The 20,455-nt window shown below is 33.2% G+C and overlaps 1 protein-coding gene and 2 pseudogenes across 1 annotated transcript; 2 read left to right on the top strand and 1 right to left on the bottom strand.

The window, feature by feature from the left end:
* Positions 1 to 2,990: 2,990 nt before the first annotated feature.
* Positions 2,991 to 4,210, top strand: LOC148203566 (uncharacterized; annotated as a pseudogene).
* Positions 4,211 to 11,857: 7,647 nt separating this feature from the next.
* Positions 11,858 to 16,920, top strand: LOC124847060 (uncharacterized). Its single transcript, XM_047324452.2, has 3 exons — positions 11,858 to 12,374; positions 13,945 to 14,016; positions 14,291 to 16,920. The coding sequence occupies exons 1-3, from the start codon at positions 12,365 to 12,367 to the stop codon at positions 16,438 to 16,440; spliced, it is 2,232 nt and encodes a 743-aa protein (XP_047180408.2). The 5' UTR covers positions 11,858 to 12,364; the 3' UTR covers positions 16,441 to 16,920.
* A 2,190-nt stretch (positions 16,921 to 19,110) lies between these two features.
* On the bottom strand, positions 19,111 to 20,074 carry LOC124847057 (putative polyamine transporter At3g13620 pseudogene; annotated as a pseudogene).
* Between the last annotated feature and the right edge of the window lie 381 nt (positions 20,075 to 20,455).

The raw sequence follows: 20,455 nt of genomic DNA, 5'->3' as shown, positions 1-20,455 counted from the left end.
AATTGACTACACAAAGACTTTTTCTCCTGTATCTAAGAAAGATTCTTTCCGAGTAATTATGGCATTAGTAGCTCATTTTGATTTTGAGTTACATCAAATGGATGTGAAAACAACATTCCTTAATGGTCATCTAGAAGAAGAGGTTTACATGAAACAACCTGAAGGATTCTCCTCTAAAGACAATGAGCACTTAGTTTGTAAGCTTAATAAATCCATCTATGGATTAAAACAAGCCTCCTGCCAATGGTATCTAAAATTTCATGATGTTATCACTTCATTTGGTTTTGAAGAAAATGTCATGGATCAATGTATATACCAAAAGGTCAGTGGGAGTAAGATTTGTTTCCTTGTATTATATGTGGATGATATTTTGCTTGCAACCAACGATAAGGGTTTGCTATATGAAGTGAAACAATTTCTCTCAAAGAACTTTCACATGAAGGATATGGGAGAGGCATCTTATGTCATTGGCATTAAGATCCACAGGGAAAGATCTCGAGGCATTTTGGGTGTGTCTCAAGAGACCTATATCAACAAAGTTTTAGAGAGGTTTAACATGAAGGATTGTTCACCAAGTGTAGCTCCCATCGTGAAGGGTGATAAACTCAATTTGAATCAATGTCCGAAAAATGATTTTGAGCGGGAACACATGAATAATATTTCATATGCTTCAGCTATCGGAAGCCTTATGTATGCTCAGGTTTGCACTAGACCTGACATTGCATATGATGTTGGAGTTTTGGGAAGATATCAGAGTAATCCAAGTGTTGACCACTAGAAAGCTGCAAAGAAGGTAATGAGATATCTTCAAGGGACAAAAGATTACATGCTTATATATAGACAAACTGAATGTTTGGAAGTGATTGGCTACTTCGATTCAGACTATGCTGGCTGCGTTGATTCACGAAACTCAACATCTGGTTATATTTTTATGTTAGCTGGTGGAGCTGTATCTTGGGTAAGTGCCAAGCCAACATTAACTGCTACTTCTACTATGGAAGCTGAGTTCGTTTCTTGTTTTGAGGCTACCTCGCATGGTGTATGGTTAAAGAGTTTCATTTTTGGGCTTAGAGTTGTGGACTCTATTTCTAGGCCATTAAAGTTGTATTGTGACAACTCTGTTGTGGTAATTATGGCTAAGAACAGTAAAAGTGGATGTCGAAGTAAGCACATTGACATCAAATACTTAGCCATCAGAGAACGTGTTAAGGAAAAGAAAGTGGTCATTGAACACATAAGCACTAAGTTGATGATTGTTGATCCTTTAACTAAAGGCATGCCACCAAAGAATTTTAAGGATCATGTAGTGCAAATGGGACTTGGTTCAACGATGTAATTTCATTATCAGTACATTTATTATTTTCAATGAAACTCTTATTCAGTTTGATGTTTTTCTCATATGTTTTTGTGCACATTTATTTTGAGAAGATATCATTTATTTTTGATCTAGCATAAACATATGGTTTATGCATTAAGTTGAGAGCTAATGTTGAGAGAAATATATGTTGTGGTACATGGAAGATAACACTCACTATCAGAGGACCTATCGCTATGACTCGAATATATTCTGTCACTTGTGGTTAATAATTGGATAAATGGACCAAGTGGGAGAATGTTAGCATTATTTTAAATATAAAATAAATATTATAGCATTTTTAGTTCCTATTTTAAGGAACATAAATGGTCCATTAAGCCATTATTTTTATCTTTTAACTGCATAGAGGTTATGGAGCAGTTACTAAATTTTAAAGGTAAAGCCCATTTATTTTGAACCTGTGATGGTCAGACTTTATATAAGTGAATGTGTTACTCTCAGTTTTGATCACTAAGTCTACTCCTCTATTTAGAAAACACACCATCGAGTTTGAGTGAGTTAAGGTTTAGAAAACACAAAGTTGTTTATGTTTGGATTACAAAATCGCAATGGCAAGAGGTATGCACATTATTCTTTCATATTTGCTTCCACTGTTTTTGATCTGAATATGTTACTGTGATGACATTATAACATGTTTAGGTCAATTTTATACTCTGCTATTTTATCAGAAACTTTACAAAGGAAACAGGTTCAATTTAAGTTATAATTGCATCCACCAAGAAAGATATGAATCTCAATACTGGTTTTTGCACAAGAGTTTATAATTTAGAGCTATGAATATGCTTTAACTTTGTTTTAGTTTTATAGAGTTTTAATAGGGTAATCCCTTTGGAATAAACTATAATAATCTGACAAATAATCTTCACTTTTTTTTAATCTAACATTAAATTATTCAAATCTTCCAATTATATTACAAAACGTCAAGCTACAGGTTTTGTTTTAAGCTGTAGAGTATCAATTTTAAAGTTAAGATATCGTCTTGTTTATTTTGATTTTGGAATTATTTATCATGTATTGAAAATATATTTTGTTATAATTTTTTTTATTATAGATTTTGGTTTCATGCTAAAACAAAATTCATATTAAAAAAATACTTAAATTTGTTGTTTTCTTATTTAGAGATCAAGTAGGATTTAAGTCTATTGGTTAACAAGAGACTTAAAATTTACGTTTAAACTCTCGTTTGGTCCTCATATTTGTTGGTCAATCTCAAGTGGGTCCTCGTTTTTTTTCGGTCTCAATAGGATCCATAAACTTGTAAAATTGAGCCAATTAAGCCCTCTCCGTTAAGTTTTCACTAACGGCGTCTAACTGTGATGAAGTGTTTATGCTGATGTGTATGGTTTGATTATGTGGAATTTTTATTTAAATTTTAATAAAAACATTTTAAACTTGTACCTCAAAGAAAGCAGCAGGCACAACACGGCCACGATTTGTCATCATTCATGCCATGAATAACAAAATCTCCAATCTTCTAAACCGGAAGATCCTCTTCCTGTACTTCTCCTTCGCCACTTCTCGGAGAAAATTCATTAGAGAGAGGGGAGGAAAATTCCATAAACCTTAGCAATCAACGAAAACCGAAACAATCTCAATCTCAATTCGGTCCAGCGAAATGGATCACTACAAGGTTCTCGGCTTGCACCGAACCGCGACCAAGGAGGAAATCAAAACCGCTTTCAAGAAACTAACACTTCAGTTCCATCCGGGCAAGCATTCCCCATTGCCGAGGGACATTAGGGAAATGAAGAGAAAACTCCAGAACCAAAGTCGAGATGGAATCCAAAACCCAAACAAATTCGCATTCTATAAGCCATCTTCAATTCTAGGATGGTGAATCCCCCAAGGGATGAGATAAGGAAGATTCGGGTGCAGTTGCAGGAGTATGGCCAAGTTGGTGATGCCAATGTGTTCTATTGGTTCCAAAATCGCAAATCCAGGAGCAAGAACAAGCTCAGCCACATCCAAAACTCAAAGAACCACAACACAGAAACACAACCAAACTCAATTTCTCTCTCTCAAATCATATCACTTTCAACCTCATCCTCTTCCTCTGAGAAATCCTCCTCAAAAGAATTAGTGCACCCAAATGCCATCTCCTTGAATCAGACTTATTTACAGTCTCACAACTACAATAACACTGCTTTGCTGCCACCAGCGATCGAGTCTTTCTCCTTTCCTTTGCACAATAATTGTCAAGGTGTAATAGTTAACGATACCATCACAACGCATGGGTTTTCTATCCTCAGTTCTCCAACAATATCATGCAATCTCAACCACATTGTGAACCAAAGGTTGGACACAGTAGTAGTCTTTTTCTCAATGAGATCATGAACCACGAAACCTTCTCAAAGAAAGACCAAGATCAGGAAAAGACATTAAAATCAATGCACCTTCACACACCACAAAAGCACCCAATTTCAGTTGGGTTCTTTGCTGCAACACAAGCACAATGTTTTTCTTTTTTGGTTCAATACATTCACCTATGGTGGGGACAGCCGCAAAGGTGACACCTTTACCGGGCTTTACCTCATCCACTCATGTGGGTTGTCCTTGGAATTGGCAAGGAAAGTCTCCAAGAGTGTGAATTTGAAAACCCCAGGTGGTGTAGGTGGCAGAGGAGCTGCCCTAGATGAAGTCGCAGCGGTAGGAGGACTCGAAGGCGAACGCTCGAGTGATGGAGATCTTCGCGTCACACTGAAACGTGTGGCAGGAAGAGGAGAAGCGGCTGTTGCAGCAGATCGAGGCGGCGACATAGGAGATTGTGTGCCTGAGGGGGCGCGTGGCAAAGTTGAAGGAGGTGAGGAGCAACGACCCTTGACGGTGCTCCGGTGATAATGCTCGGTCGTACGATAGCCACAACATTGTCTTGGTGGCGACTCCAGATTGCGCGGCGTAGTGGGCGGTGGGCGAGGAGGAGTCCCGTGCTTGATTGTACAAATAAGCCATTCAAAAAAATTTAATACACCTCAGCATGCCACGAGATCTAAAAAAATTACACCTCAGCATGTGCAGATGGCGTTAATGAAAACTTAACGGAGAGGGTTTAATTGGCTCATTTTAACAAGTTTATGGACCCGATTGAGACCGAAAAAAAATGATGACCCACTTGAGATTGACACACAAATACGAGGACCAAATGAGGGTTTAAACCTAAAATTTAAAACTTAAATTTAAGTCTGTTGAATTTAAATTTATTCTAAAACAAACTTAAAAAACTCAAAATAACAAACTTAAAATAAAATTTATGGTAGTTATCAAATTTTTTGGTTTTGATATTCATCATAAAATGATGGTTGTTCAAAGATTAACTTTTCAACTCCAAGACCAATAACCGGTTTTGTTTAAAGATGATGATCAAATTTATGATGTATTTAAAAAGAATGGGAATATGAATACATTGTTTTTAGCTTGGTTTGAAGCTAACAAAAAGTATCAAGAAGACATGAACTTGACCTATGTTGAATTTCCAACAAAGTTTGTTTGGATGACATAACAAAAAGAATGAAAACCAAGAAAGCAGAGTTATCATATTGGTTGACATATGTTTCTCTAAGATCAGGTGAATGCTACTACATGAGAATTTTATTGATAAAGCATAAATGTTGCATTAATCATTATAGCATAGAGACAATTAATGAAAAAACTTTTCCTACACACCAACAAGGTTTTAGGATTGTTGGTAGATGATAAAGAATTCATTAATGCAATTAAAGAGGCTAGCGAATTTACATGTGGAAATCAACTCAGAAAGTTATTTGTTATTTTTTTAATCATGAATATAATGTCAAATCCAAATGTGATTTAGATTCAACTTGGAAGTTGTTGGCAAAGGCGATTTTATATCAAAAAAGAAAGGACGTGAACCTACCAAGTACTAACTTTAAATCATTTGCAACTAATCATTTGTTTAAATGCTTATATAATATGTCTTTGTTATGCAGGTCTTAAAATTGGTAATCATGATTTACATCATCTTTATTTTCTAGAAGTAAAAGAACTTCTAATTTCATTGAAATTGCAAAATATGTTTATTATTGATGAATTGAATTATGATAAAAAAAAAGAGATGGAGAATCTTCATCAATCTCTGTTCCAATCACTTACTCATGAACAACTACATGTGTATAAAGAGATCATGACAACAATACATTCAAAAGTAGGACACTTATTTTTCTCATATGGTTATGATGGTACATGAAAGACTTTTTTTGTGGAAAATTTGTCAACTTCTATTAGGCCAAAGGGAATGATTGTCCTAAATGTAGCTTTAAACGACATTGCATCTTTATTACTTCCTAAAGGTAAAATTACTCATTCTACTTTTTGCATAGGCAATCAATGATGAATCAACTTACAACATCAATCAAGAAATTATTCATGCTAAACTATTGATGGAAACAAAACATTATATGGGATCAAGCATCTAGGATGAATAGGTTATATTTTGAAGCTTTTTATAAAACCTTGATAAATGTTATGAGAGCTAAAAATGAAGATAATACTAAAATACCATTTGGTGGAAAATTGAGGTGTTAGGAGATGATTTCAGACAAAATTTGCCTATAGTAAAAAAGGGATCAAGATATGATATTGTGAACATCAATAAACTACTCTAATTTGTAGCAATATTGCACAATTCTAAAGCTTTCACAAAACATAAGATTAAAGACTACAATTTCAAATGAAAGTGCAATAAAAGAATTTGTTGATTGGATTCTACAAATTGGAGACGAACATATGGATTTGAATGAAAATGATGAAGGTAACATTTATATACCACCAAATCTTTTAATTATTTAATCCATGAATCTTAAACACCTTTACTTTCTTTAATGAACTTTGTTTATCTTAGTTTGTAGAATATCATAAATCATGGTTTCTTTTATGGTGTATACTTTGTCCTACAATTGAGTCTATTGAATAGGTAAATCACTTCATTTATCTTTGAAACTTGGTGAAGAATATACTTATTTAAGTTCAGACGCTCCTTGCCCATCTAATGAAGATAAAGAAATTCAAGATGAGTGGTTACTCTAGAGTTTCTTAATGATATTAAATGCTCAGGGATTCCCAATCATACGATTAAATTGAAAGTTGGTGTATGATCATGCTCTTAAGAAACATTGATCAAGCAAATGGTCTTTGTAATGGTACAAGGTTGTAATTCAATGATTTGGAAAAGAATGTTATTTATGCTATAGTAATAATAGACAAAAATGTTAGTGATAAAATATTTATACTAAGAATGAACTTGACTCCTTATGATTCAAGCATGCCTTTCGAGTTTCAAAAAAAGAAATTTCTTATATGTACATGCTTTGCAATAACAATAAACAAAAGTTAAGGGCAAACTCTCTTTGAAGTTGGATTTTATCTTGTCGTTCTTCATCTCGTATTCATCCATGGACAACTATTATATGTAACAATTTCTAAGGTGAAAACAAAAGAATGATTGAAAATACTAATTCAGGATAAAGATGGAAATGTAGCTACTACAACTACAAACATGGTTTACAAAGAAATATTTGAACATCTTTAATAAGAGGTATACAAATTAATCTTACATTATTCTGATTATTTGTCAAGTATTTTATTCTTTTTGTTTTTTGAATCCTATTTTAAATGTAATAAAGTTGAATATGTTATACAGGGAAATTGACAATGAAATTTTGTACAAGGAGATTTAATAAGGAGTTGTGTATATATGTTTGATAACATGTAGATGCATAAATGTTCAAAAAATTGAACCTTCATATTCGACAAGACAATTATTACTGTCATTAGTGATCACACACTGGCTTGGTGAGACCAGTAGCCAAAACTGGAATGGAAGCATCCACTAATTATATCATAGATGAAGATGCAGTGGAATGAACTAGAACTTAAGGATAAGAGGTGTTTGATGTATGTAGGAGGTTATGCAGCAAAGAGAGGTTGGATATGAAGAACTGGTTAGCATGAGTGGAAGGTGGCTAGAAGAAGATCTTCTAACCATGACTCTCAAGTAGGAACTAACTTAGAGTATTCTCAACAGAGAATCAATTCAAAGCTCAAAAGTCTAGAATACATATGGGAGGAGCTTGGCTTTTATAATGATGTCAACACTCCTAAGACATAATTGCCTAGTTGATCATCAATTTACATTCATGGATCAAGTGTCACATGGCAGCCCACATGTACAATGCATTTTAAACATAAAAAATATGGTAGAAACCTTTTGACGTGAGCATTGAGTTGACAACACTAGTCTCTAGGTGTCTAGTATGCGCAATAAGTGTAAGAAGCTCTTAAAACGTTTGCCTTGTGCAGTCTCAGGTTTCCGTTGAGCAATCTGGCCACGTCATTGGACGACTATAGAAAGCCTTGATGGGTTGGTCTTTCTTACATACTCCTTGTTGATAGGTCTTGACAACTTATTTGATCTTTGTTTAGTTATTTTTCTTTTAAAGTCCAATATCTATTTTTAACTTCTTAATTTTTTTCAATTATTATAGAAAACAAAATTCATTCATCTCATAAATAATTTCGTGTATATAAGTATCAAAGTATTAGTTTAAGAAAAAGAAAGTCACACAATGGACAAGGACACTAGGACACCAGAAGGAAAAATAAAAAGAACGAAGAGAACATGCACGAAAAGTGAATAAATAGGATGAAAAAAAGAGAATTAAAAATAATATTAGAAAAGAATAGTTAAAAAATATTTATATAAAAAGTTTAACATAATTATTTCGATTCTTTTTTAATTTCTAAATTTGATTTTAGTCCTCTATTTTTTTTTTTCATTTCAATCATTATATTTAAAATATATCATAATTTAATAAAATCTTTAAATAAATTTCTCCTTTTAATAACTTCTTCTACAATTATTAGCAAACAAACTAAAAATAATAATTTCGTAGATTAAATCAATTGATCTTATTTTTATCTTGAATATCTATCTTAGTTTTACAAAATCGATTATGATGGATTCGTGCATTTGTGATGGTAAACCAGAGCTTTTACCCAGTAAATATTTTATAGATTGGTGGTTGAAATAAGTCATCATTCTTCCCAAAAACATTAAATAAAATGATTGAAGATTGCTTCAAGAACGAGACAATATAGTGGCAACGTGCTAATAGTAATGAATAACACTCAATGCACATTCTCTCATAATTACTATATGCATCGAAACCCTTCCATACACATAAATATAATCAGTGTTTAGGACATCTTCTTAATCAAGAGATTCCAATAATTCTCCCTTACCTCAAACACAACGTGACACAGCTTATGTATTTGGCCTCACTATGTAAGGAATTTCCTCCTCAACCACCCAAAATTTAATGCAAAAATTCTTATTGTACATTATAATTTATTGGTATATTTTCAGTTAATGTGAAATTTTAGATTATCTCATTTAAGCATGGGATATATTATAGAAGAACGTGACTTTAAACTTAAGTTAAACTTAACAAAAAATAGTAAAAGTTATGACAAGTGATATGTAATTTATGTTTAAAAAGTAAATTTTAAATTTAATTAAATTTTATAAAATTGTTTTATGAGGCAATAGTTGAAATCATTTATATATTGTGATTACAGGAAGGCCGTGTTCAATAAAATTAATTGACTTGAATATCATTTGAACATTAACTTATTGTTATTTAAATATATTTGGGTAATTTAAAAGTACGTATAACAGAATACACATTGTCCCCGAAAAAATAAGTGTTGGGCCAGGAAGAGGGTGATTATAAAATTCATGAAAAAGCATAGAGATAACATGACAGCAAATTATGAGGAAGATTCACGCTCCAAGGGAGCGAGTGTGGCACACTGCACTTTTCAGTTGTGTTCCTTGTACTTCTTTCGTTAGTGCTGAATATGAGCATGACTAGTTAGTTATGTTCTAAAGTTTAAAAAAAAGTAAGAAAGTGTTAACTATATATGACAAAATATTCATGCTCATTTCACTTTAGTACACTAAGTATTTAGCATTTGTCTCAAAAAATTGTGATTATGGAAAATGATAAACTAATTATAAGAGAAATGTTTTAGAGGGAACTAGATTCAAAATCAATCGATATTAAAATCATTTTGTGGCTCTTGGATTCACTTAAAGTAAGGTTTAGTGTGCTAATCACTCTTTTCTTCTATTCTTAAGAATCTATGTTTTTGTTTTGTAGACTATTGATATGATATCCAATAAGTTCTATAATTCGCATTGTGTATTTTTTTTCTTTATAAAGTTTAATTCATATATTATTAATTTGAATTATTTTTATTTGAGTATCTAAATAAGAAATTCTTAATACTCTGAATAAAATTGTGATACTATAAGGATTTTTTTAATCTTTACAATTTTTTACTGAATACCATGATATTGAAGTTTCTGTGAGGAGTGTTTTGGTTTCTAGATGATTGAGAGCATAATAATAGCTTATTTTGGAACCAAACATAATACAACTTGAATATCCATGTCTGTATTCACTTGTTAGTCAATAACTATGGGAGAAAATTTGAATTTTGTTCTGAGATTCATTTTTCTGTCTATTAGTAAACTTTAGTTGTATGAAATCATTGATATTCAATCTCGTAAAATTTATCCTGTTGCAAGCATTTTTTTTCTTTAATTTTGTGTAGAAGTCGTTTTTTTTTGTCATGATACACTAATTTTAATTTAAAGAGAAATCAAACCCATTTTTTTAGAATTTTTAATCCTTGAAGTTTTTAAATAGAAACTTATTTAAATATCCGAAATATTTTATTAAATTAAACTGACATGCTAAACTAAAATATATATAATAGCGAATTATATCCTTTGATCCCAAATTATATTTATTTTAGTTTAGAATACCTTCATTAAGAAAAAAAATGAACTATTTCATATATAGAAAATATCCCTATTTAATGTATCAAATTTGTACAATGTAATAATTTAATAATATATACAAAGATATAGCTGGAAAAACATTATAAATGCTATTTTGAATTTGTAAAACAACTTTATTTTTAAAACAAAACAAAATATTTAATTTTTTTAATAGATGAAGTTATTAATACGTTACTTAAAAACACACTATATTTCGACTATATAACTTAAAAATATACAATAAGAATGTAATTTAATTGTCAAAATCATGATATTTGTAAATGATTTAATATTTTATATGGTAGTAATAAATTACCAAGACTGTGTACTTTCATTTTAAAAAATCAGCAATTTAATTAAATATTTAATGCAATCATACCACTGCATTAAAAATATGAAAATTCAAAATCATATAACAGTGATGTGTTAGAACTAAAATGTAATCAAGAAGAAGTTGGAATCTGACTTAAGTATTTGTTCTGTGGCATTGTCTGTCACTTAAAAATTATATTGATATTAACTTAATTGTTATTAATGATACTTATTAGTAAATTAATATTTTTTATGATAATAATAAGGGTTAAATATGTTTTTAGTCCCTAAACTATTGACCGTTTCTGGTTTTCGTCCCTCTTCCAAAGTAAGGTACAATTTAGTCCTCAATCTTTAAAAAACGTTCGTTTTAGTCGAAAAAACGAACGTTTTGAGGATTAAAACGAGGACTAAAAACAAAATTTTGAGGACTAAAACGAACGTTTTTCTAAAGAATGAGGACCAAATTGTACCTTACTTTGGAAGAGGGACGAAAACCAGAAACGGCCAATAGTTTAGGGACTAAAAACATATTTAACCCTAATAATAAATGACAAAAAAGATTTCATTTTCACTACGAAGGAATTAAGGACTTGAATATTTGATGAAATAATATTGAAAGAACCTGATTATAAACGAGATAAAACCATGTTTCAATTTACCAAACTAAAATTCACAGAGCCCTTAAAAAACATTCAAACATAAATTTTCTAACCCATATTTTATCATCGCTTGAAATTTGTTATTTTAATAATGCCTAATTATTTTAATAATAAATCAAAAAGGAAAAAAAATAATGCCGTGAAAAAGACTTGGAATTTTGTATAAGGTTTTCTTCTTCATATTTAAGATCATGTCAGGTCAACTTATTTCTTTCAAAACTTTTATCTTAAATTTTAAATTTGTAATTTTGTAAAAGCATTTGTATGTAATATGCGTTTTTAAAATTAATTAAAAATATAACATTTTGATAAATTTCTAAAAAATAATTAGTATTTTAATTAAGTGATGTAATGTAAAGTGATTGAATAACATTGGTTGTTAATATAAAAGTTAAGTAATAATAAAGTCTAAATCAATGTTTAAAGATAAAATTAAATGTGAGTTAAGGTAAGAGCGAAGAGACAAATAGTCTGTTAGTAGAAGGTGAGGAGTTTGGAAACACGCGCTAGAGGATTGGAAGGTGGATGAAGAAAAATTCGAAAATGTGAGACATCATTATCAATGGGACCAACTGCCAAGAAAGAGCTATGGCCTATGGGTTGGAGACAAGGTCATTGGGTTTTCCGCAGCTTTTTTATTTATAGCTTCAAATCCTGTTCCTCCTAATGCTGCTGCTTTGCTTCTGCTTCCGCCTCAATATTTTTTCACTTTTCCTCCTCTCCTCTCCTTTCTCCTCTTTCTCCTACAATGTCTGCTTCCGTAACAGTGTCTCATGTTTCCAACTTCTAACCATGTAACCACAAACACCCAAAACAAAACTTTCACTTTTTTTCTTCTACCCTTTCCCCCTAGAGAACCGAAACACCATCTGGGTGTCTTTTTTCATTTGGCTTTTACTGCAAGATGACACCTTGCGCCTTGCTTTCCCTCGTTAATAATAATGCCTTGTTGAGATCTACTACCACGTTGGTCGTTTTCACTTTCGGTGTCGTCCCATTTTGTTCTTGTTGTTGTTCATGTTTACCTTCTGGCTTTAATGTCCCTGCCTGTCACCCTCCACATTCACTTCCTCTTGTGGGTTGAGCAATGTGGGCTTCCAGGTTTAAGGATATCTTGGAATCTTGTCCGTGAGAGTTTTCAGCTTTTGGGTCGCGATGCAATTAGGTGACTTTCACTTTCGTCTTAGTTTTTGTGCTTTTTTTTTTATTTGGAATGTTTGTTTTTTTCAATGGGGGTTGTTTACAGTGTATTCTCTTTCCTCTTCTTTGTTAACTAGATTAAGTAATTGTTTTGTGATTTTCGTTGTGTTATTCTTTCAAGGGTTGACATGCCTTCCAAATGCGACTTGCATTGTAAAATTATGTGATGGGTATGATAATCCGCACCAGTCTGAATCTGGAATGGAAGAATGCTCTTGTTCTTTTGTGACTCGTCTGATATGTTTTGTTTTTCAACACATGTCTTCTATTTTCTCGAATTACTATTGTGACAACTTCTCGGATTTTCATTCTTGTAATGGCAGTGTGAAAATTTTACCCTTTTGTTTGTCTTTTGTGGGATAGCGTTGTTGCGTGACGAATATTTTGTACATGTGAATTACGAACCAATACAAAAAAGAAAGATCACAATTGACAACAACAAAGTGTACACTAACTATCGCTATAGAATATGAGTACTAAAAAGTAAAACCGGTGTTTTACTCTGTAAAAATTGGCTTCTAATCAATGAAAAGGCTCTCCTGCATATTTGCCATAAGGGATTAGAGTTTGTGCTATGTGTACTTAAGCCACGGCATCTTTGGTTGGCTTTGTGAAAAATAATTTCAGTGAACTCAAGATGAAATTCACTCGCATGACATTTATACATCCCTTATCTTTTCATGTGCTAAACTACTGATTGCAGCGTCATTCAGTTACTAGTTGCTGCTGGAGTTTAAAGCCACTTTCTTACTTTTTCTCTACTATTTTTTTATTTTTGGCCGCTTAATATATTCTACAGCTTTTCCAACTGAGTGTATATTATATCTAAAATTTTTTGTGAAGATTGTTGTAAAATTAAGATTTTTCTTCAATCAAGGAAAGTATTCTGGTCGTATCAAGCAATAAAATTGTGAGTGCAGTGTTGTTTCCACAAGAATTGAAACAAATACCAACTCTTCTATAATGGGTATCTTAAAATAGGATCAGAAGCCCGTTCATGGGAGCAATAGGATCCAGATCTTGCAGCTTTAGTTCATTTCCAAGGTCTACTTTTATCCATCCAAGTAAATTATGGTCTAGAGCTCTATATCACTAAAAACAATTTCATTTTTGGGTAACCAAAGGGACCTAGTTCCTGCTAATCATGTGATTGATCAGAGCTTCTTTTCTCTCTTTTTATATACCTGGCATTTGAATAACGTGATCCTTTCATTCTACTGGCAAAATAGTTCATGAATTCAAATAAATAAATAAATGTTTATTGTTGTGAAATTGCTCGTGCAGCCTTACTTTCACTTACAGCCTCACCTGGGTTGTTTTTGGTTTGTCGTTGAAGATAACTCTCTTTTGTATAAAATTAATGATAAAAACAAATTAGTTGGGAGAGGAGAGAATTGAAGCCAGAAAGAGAAAAGGATAAAGAAAATATAACTGCATTTATATTTGAAGAGAAAATGCTAAATTATTTATTTGATCAGGACATCCATGTTAAAGATTTTTTTCTAATGCTTAACTGTATTAATTATGCAAATCAGGATTTCTGCAAAATGGATCGGATTTATCTCCTGGAAAAAGCCTGGATGGAAGTTTCAGGAAGTCCAGCTCTGGTTTGTATTCATCGCTTCCTTTGTTTTTCATGTCTCTACACTTGTGGTTATTTACTGACTTTCCAATGCTTTAACCTCTCACATTTTTATAATGTTTAGACAAATGTGTATGGAATTGGTTTTTATGATATACACAAGCTGTGAAATTGTTCTACTCTAAAAATTGAATAATGCCATTATCCTTGTGTTTTTACACACCGTAATGCATCTAATGTTAGTATCATTCAAATGGTTCATGGAGCAAAATGTTGCTGATATGGTTTCTTAATGGCAGTTATTTCTGCTAGTACTATCTCGGGGACCTCAGGATTGAACAAAATTCTTCCTATTTCAAGAAGAGTGTTGAAGGGGCTGAAGGAATGTGGAAGGAAACTGGTTGATCTGGAGTTATTCACTCAATATCTTGAGGAGTGGGTCTTGGAGAATCTAAATGGTGATTCAGCAGATGGGATTCAGGGTTTTTGTTCTCCTTTCACAACTGATGAACTGTGCAAACTTGATTTGGCAATAGAGGGGGTTCCATTTCAGCAACTTGTCCGTATGCCAATCTTCTCTGACATTTCTGATGAGCTTAGGGAAGATCAGTATTTAGCAGCAGAAGATTTCCTTCATGCCATTATCATTGGACTTTGGCGTACATTTTGGCATAAAAGTGGACCACTACCATTACGTGTCTCTTGCCCGTCTCATATTGGTTCGAAGTTCAGTAGTGTTGAAAAGGCAATATCCAGGGGCAGGGTGAGGGAAATGCGTGGTTTGGCTTTAATATCAAAAACTGTCACTGATTCAAGATTTAAATGGGATCATATGGTAGAGTTTGCCTTATTCAAGCCAGAAGTCTTCTTGGACAACGATTCAAGACTATCAGTCAGCATCGTTTGTGAAGCTCTCTTTTATGGTTTCCATATTCTTGTATCTCGGAGTTTGAGCAAGATTAGTTCTGTCAACAGTGACTCTGTTTTCCTTCTAGTTTTAGATTCCAAATGTGGAGCAGTGATGAAGTTCAGTGGTGACCTTGGCAAACTGGATTTATTGAATTCAAGCGACCCATATTTATCCGTAGCTGAATGGATCAAAACTTATGCTGAAATTGGCATCACCCCAGTGGAACCAATATGGAACCGGTTAGGAAATCCAAACTGGGGGGATATAGGAACTCTACAGGTACTATTGGCAACTTTCTACTCCATGGCACAATGGAATGGACCACCACGAAAATCAGTAGCTTCGTTGATTTCAGATCATAGCCTCCGCCTTCAGAAGCGGAGGACAGAATGCTGCCTCATTGACACTGAAAATGCACTGGTTCCTTATCATGCGACAACTGATTATCAAGCTGGAGAGATTGTTGAGCTTGATCAAAATGAACTATTTTCCAATGGCCAATCATCACGCCTGAAGCTCAGGTGTGGAGACATATTGGTCTTGGATGATCCACAGCAGGGACAGAAAAGCTTCCAAATTCATGAATCTCTTGTGGGAGGGAACTATTATCTCTACAGTGCAGTCTGTCTTGATCATCCCTCACAGTTATTGACTTTATACGTGGGTGCTCACCCATCTAGACTTGAACCTTCTTTGGAGGATATGAGCCTCTGGTACCAAGTGCAACGCCAAACAAAGGTTCTAAACATTTTGAGGAATCAGGGAATCCTGAGCAAGTACTTACCTGAGATTGTTGCTTCTGGTAGGATTTTACATTCTGGAGCATGCAATAAAGAGAGCCCTGGGGGAAGGTGTGATCACCCTTGGTGTGGAACTCCAATACTGGTGACATCTCCAAGAGGGGAGCCACTATCATCTGTGGCTGCTAATGAGGGGTCATTTTCTGCAGATGAAGCGACACGCCTGTGCCGGGATTGTCTAGCTGCTCTAAGAAGTGCAGCCATGGCTAATGTGCAGCATGGTGATATTTGTCCTGAAAACATAATACGTGTTGTCGAAAAACAAGGTGTTAGAAACAAAGGTAGCATGTATGTTCCCATATCTTGGGGGCGTGCCGTGCTGGAAGATAGGGACAGCCCAGCAATAAATTTGCAATTCTCATCATCTCATGCACTTCAGCATGGGAAGCTGTGTCCTTCTTCTGATGCTGAAAGCATTGTGTACATCCTGTATTTTATTTGTGGAGGGACTATGTCTCTACAAGATTCTATTGAATCTGCTCTACAATGGAGAGAGAGAAGCTGGGCAAAGCGTTTGATCCAGCAGCATATTGGTCATGTTTCTGCTCTCTTGAAAGCATTTGCTGATTATGTGGATAGCCTTTGTGGAACTCCATACCCTGTTGACTATGATATATGGTTGAAAAGATTGAACAAAGCTGTGGAAGGCTCAGCAGATAAAGGTAAAGGGATTGAAGAAGTACCAATAACATTAAGATTAGAGGATGTTGCTGGGTCTTCAGGAGCTTCTGGCCCTTGATTTTGGTGCTTATTTTACTTTTAGGACTTTAGATTATTAGTGTTATTATTTTGGTTGGTTGGCATCTTCTTCGGCAACGTATATTCTGGAGTGTTTACTGGTTTTTTTGTCTGATTGAAAACCCATAACAAAATTCATGTCTGATACAAGAATATTGCTTTGGAACCTGGAAGCATCCATTGGATTTGGCAAACTAAGAGGTTAAAGCTAGTGCATGTGTACACTTAAAGCTTTAGCTTTTTCCTTTTGGTGGAGGTTGTGATGAAATCCTCAGGTTTCTTTAAAGTTCATTATATTCCAAAAAGCATTGTGTAAGGACACTTATCATGTATTACATTCAGAATCACAAAAGAAATTTGCACTTAAATGTAAAATATACAGCATTCCCGTACTGTTAATATCTTGTTTCCTAACATGACAACTGTTAGGAGATCATGACCAAGGCAAATAAATTGTATATGGTAATATACCATTTGTCTCTGATGATCTCTTTTCTCTATTAGAACTAGGTTTCTTGTCTTTTCTAATTATGAGCAGACATTAAACAAGCAAAGTGCTTTAAACCTGATTGCTTTGATCTGGGTACATAACTTTGGATGAAAAACAAAATTGAATGCACTGAATTTCTCTTGAAATGAAATCAATATTTCTACCAAATGCTGTCATTATGAAGCATTTCGTGGGGTTTACTTGAACACTGATTTCAACATTCATGACCCACAACCTTTGATTTAGTAGGCTTTTCGATCCACAACTTTTTATGTTGTTGACATCGGTGGTGGTGTTTTGAGAATGTTTGCACGTTGATCATAAACATGTATTATAAATTGATATTTTTGGATATTTAGAATGAAACGTATTTACAGAGAATTTAAACGTTTAATACAACTAAAAGAAACCATTTAAACGTTTATAAAAGTAAATACGGTTATTAAATTAGAAACGCTTTTTACTTCCAGCACCCAACTATTTCTTCATGCACCCTTACATTTTTTAAAATGACCATTTCCCCTTTGTAGTTGTGACTTCTGGATTACAATTTTCTGAAAGCTTTCAAGAACTTGGAATGAATTTGCATAAATTTGCATAATATATTTTAGATTGTATAATTCTGAATGTATTTACTTATATAAAAATGCATTCTGAATTATATAATCCAGAATGTAATAACTTTTGAAATATATTACAGAGATTATGCATTCCAAAATATATTTTTAATTTGGAATTATATTCTAAATTGATCTGGAATGCATTCAAAAATAATAAATTTATTATTTCCATATTAATAAATAATTTAGGTTTTCATTAATTTTTTCATTATGGATAAAATGGTCGTTTCATAATATCTATAGGAAGAAAACATGGGGTGCAGGAAGCAATGTAGAGTGTTGGTGAGCCAGCAAATTCTCTGGGCCTTTTCACGGACGATTGGGCTGTTTTGAACGAGGACTTCGTATAAAGCCTTTATTCCTTCAATAGAGAAAGAAAAAAAAAATCTGAAAACATAAATTATATTAAAAGAGGTTGAAAATGAATTTTATCTTATTGTTTCCCTCAATTTTTTTATTCAATTTGATTAAACACAGCTCGAGACAAGACGATATTATAAAATTTGTAGGTTTAGTATATTAATTTTAATATTATGTATTGTTAAATTATAAAATAGAAGAATTATAATTAAGTAAGGATTTGTCTTTACTATGAACAATAAAAATAGTTAAATTGTATGTAAACATCAAAATAAAAGGTGAGCACACAGGAGCTTTTTAACCGTGTAACTACTAACTTTTAAGTTTTACCGTTTATATTGTTGTACGGCCTAGATTTATTATTTGCAAATCCTTAAAATAAGGTTGTCTGTGTATGTTTTTAACTACTTTATTTGTTTAATTCAACGAGTTAAAGTAGAGAAAAGAGAAAAAAAAATTGAGGTAAGATGATTAATATGATAGATAAATAAATATATAGAAAAATGATATAGTAAGTTTTGTAAAAAGTATTGTGTACATGAGAACTATTCAAAGAGTTAAATGTGATTATAATTTTTACAATTTAGTTTTTGTCTTTAGAAAGATATGATAATTATAGTCTTTATATTTGTTTTTTTCAAAAAACAAAATATCCATCACCATTTAATAATAACGTGACATGCATCTAAATAGGTATGCATATTATCCATTATATGTGGTAGGGATAATATTTAAACATTTATAATATCAAAATTAAAAAAAAAATAAAAAAGGCTTAAATAAAAGAGATTTTAAACATATTAAACTTTTCTTTAAAGAATACTTAGGAGCATTTGTTCTCTTCCTCTCTTAAGAATAGAGATCCAAAGCATGTAAGTGAACAATGGTAATAAACTTTAAATAACTTATTATAATATCTCATGTTTAGATATATATTTCTTTTTGTTAAACTCCTTTGGAAGTCCCATCTATGTGGGTTTTTTTTTTCAATTAGATTCATGTTTTATTGGATTCCCCAATTTAATCCTAAAAAATGAAAAATTGAGACAATTGAGCTCTTGCCGTTAAATTAGCTTAACGAGGTTAAGTTTTTTATTAAGTGAGACATTGACGTGGCCATTTTTTAAACGTGACATTCTCAGACCTTTGTATGTGGCATTTCATAAAAGAAACATTTTAAAAATAGTATTGCGCTTGCAGATTAAAATTGGGATTTAGGGTTCATTGAAATTGAAATTGAAATTGGGATTAAAAATCTAAGAAGATAGTGTATCGCAACCTTACAGAGTTTTATGAACAAGAAAAACCCAATTTCAGCTACACTCATGACACCACTCACCAAATAAACAGTTTTAATAGCAATGACCATTATGAAAACCAGAAAACCAGAGGGTATGAAGCACATCACTGCCAACCGTGGCAGCTTTAGAGGAACACGGTAAAGCCTTTCAATGGAGGGCGACTTCCACCTCAGCCAAAGAAACGATGCAAACTCCAACAATATCCCCAAACTGTACAACAAATTCGTCGAAGAAATGATGTCGGTGAAGTCCATGTAAGACACACCAATAGATATCAAAGTCGATAACAGAATCCCCAACTAAGGTGTGTTGAACCACTTTGACCTAACTCCGAAAAACTTGGATAGAATCCCGATCTCCGCCATGCCCAGAACCTAGTATGCGTTGATGCTCAACTGGGCCTCGAAAAGACCAAATGTCGATAACACTACCCCGACTTCAATCCAGATTTTCAACCACTTCCCTGCAATAATTTCCGCAGCCTACGCGTGGAACCCAATTTCCCATTGGCTCTAGTCAACCGATACTCCTCCAATGACAGCGAAGAGAGGGATCAAGTAGGAGATGCAGGTGAAAAGGACTGCAACAAAAAAGAGCCAAAGGGAAAGTCTTGTTCGGTTTATCAACTTCTCCGACTAAGGTATTGACATTGTCCCAGAAGTTGAGGTTCCAGAAGAGCATGTTGAAGAACAAGTTCCAATCTTTCTTAACCCCCTTCTGACCCAAGCTAACCCACCTATGGGGTTTAATCATGGGGATTTCGATGAGGGACATTAACACGAAGGGGGAGAGAGAAACCACAACGAGTAACACAGCGACATTGCCCATGATGATTTTTAATCCCAATTTTAACCCCATAGACATTGTTGCGTCTTGCACTTTCCTACTTCCCTCTTTTGAACCTCCATGTGCTTTCCAATCTTCAAGAACAACGAATCCTAAATCCCTAAATTCTCATGTTTACACCATCTACATATGCCAAAGTTTTAAAATCCATTCAGAAACCCTATTTTTAAAATGTTTCTTTTATGAAATGCCACGTATAAAGGTTTGTGAATGTCACGTTTAAAAAATTGGTCACCTAAACATCCTAGGTCACCAAAAACTTAACCCCGTTAAGCCAATTTAACGGTAGGGGCCCAATTGAGTCAAATTTTCATTAAAAATGACTAAATTGGCGAAATTGATAAGACATGGTTCTAACTAGGACAAACCCATATAAATAGGGACTTCGAAAAGGGTTTA

This window comes from Vigna umbellata, chromosome 2 (genome assembly GCF_029865625.1).
Source record: "Vigna umbellata cultivar VRB3 chromosome 2, Vumbellata_1.0, whole genome shotgun sequence".
Classification (NCBI taxonomy): Eukaryota; Viridiplantae; Streptophyta; class Magnoliopsida; order Fabales; family Fabaceae; genus Vigna; species Vigna umbellata.
The sequence above is the reverse complement of the archived record's forward strand: the minus strand, read 5'-3'. Positions and strand labels throughout refer to the sequence as shown.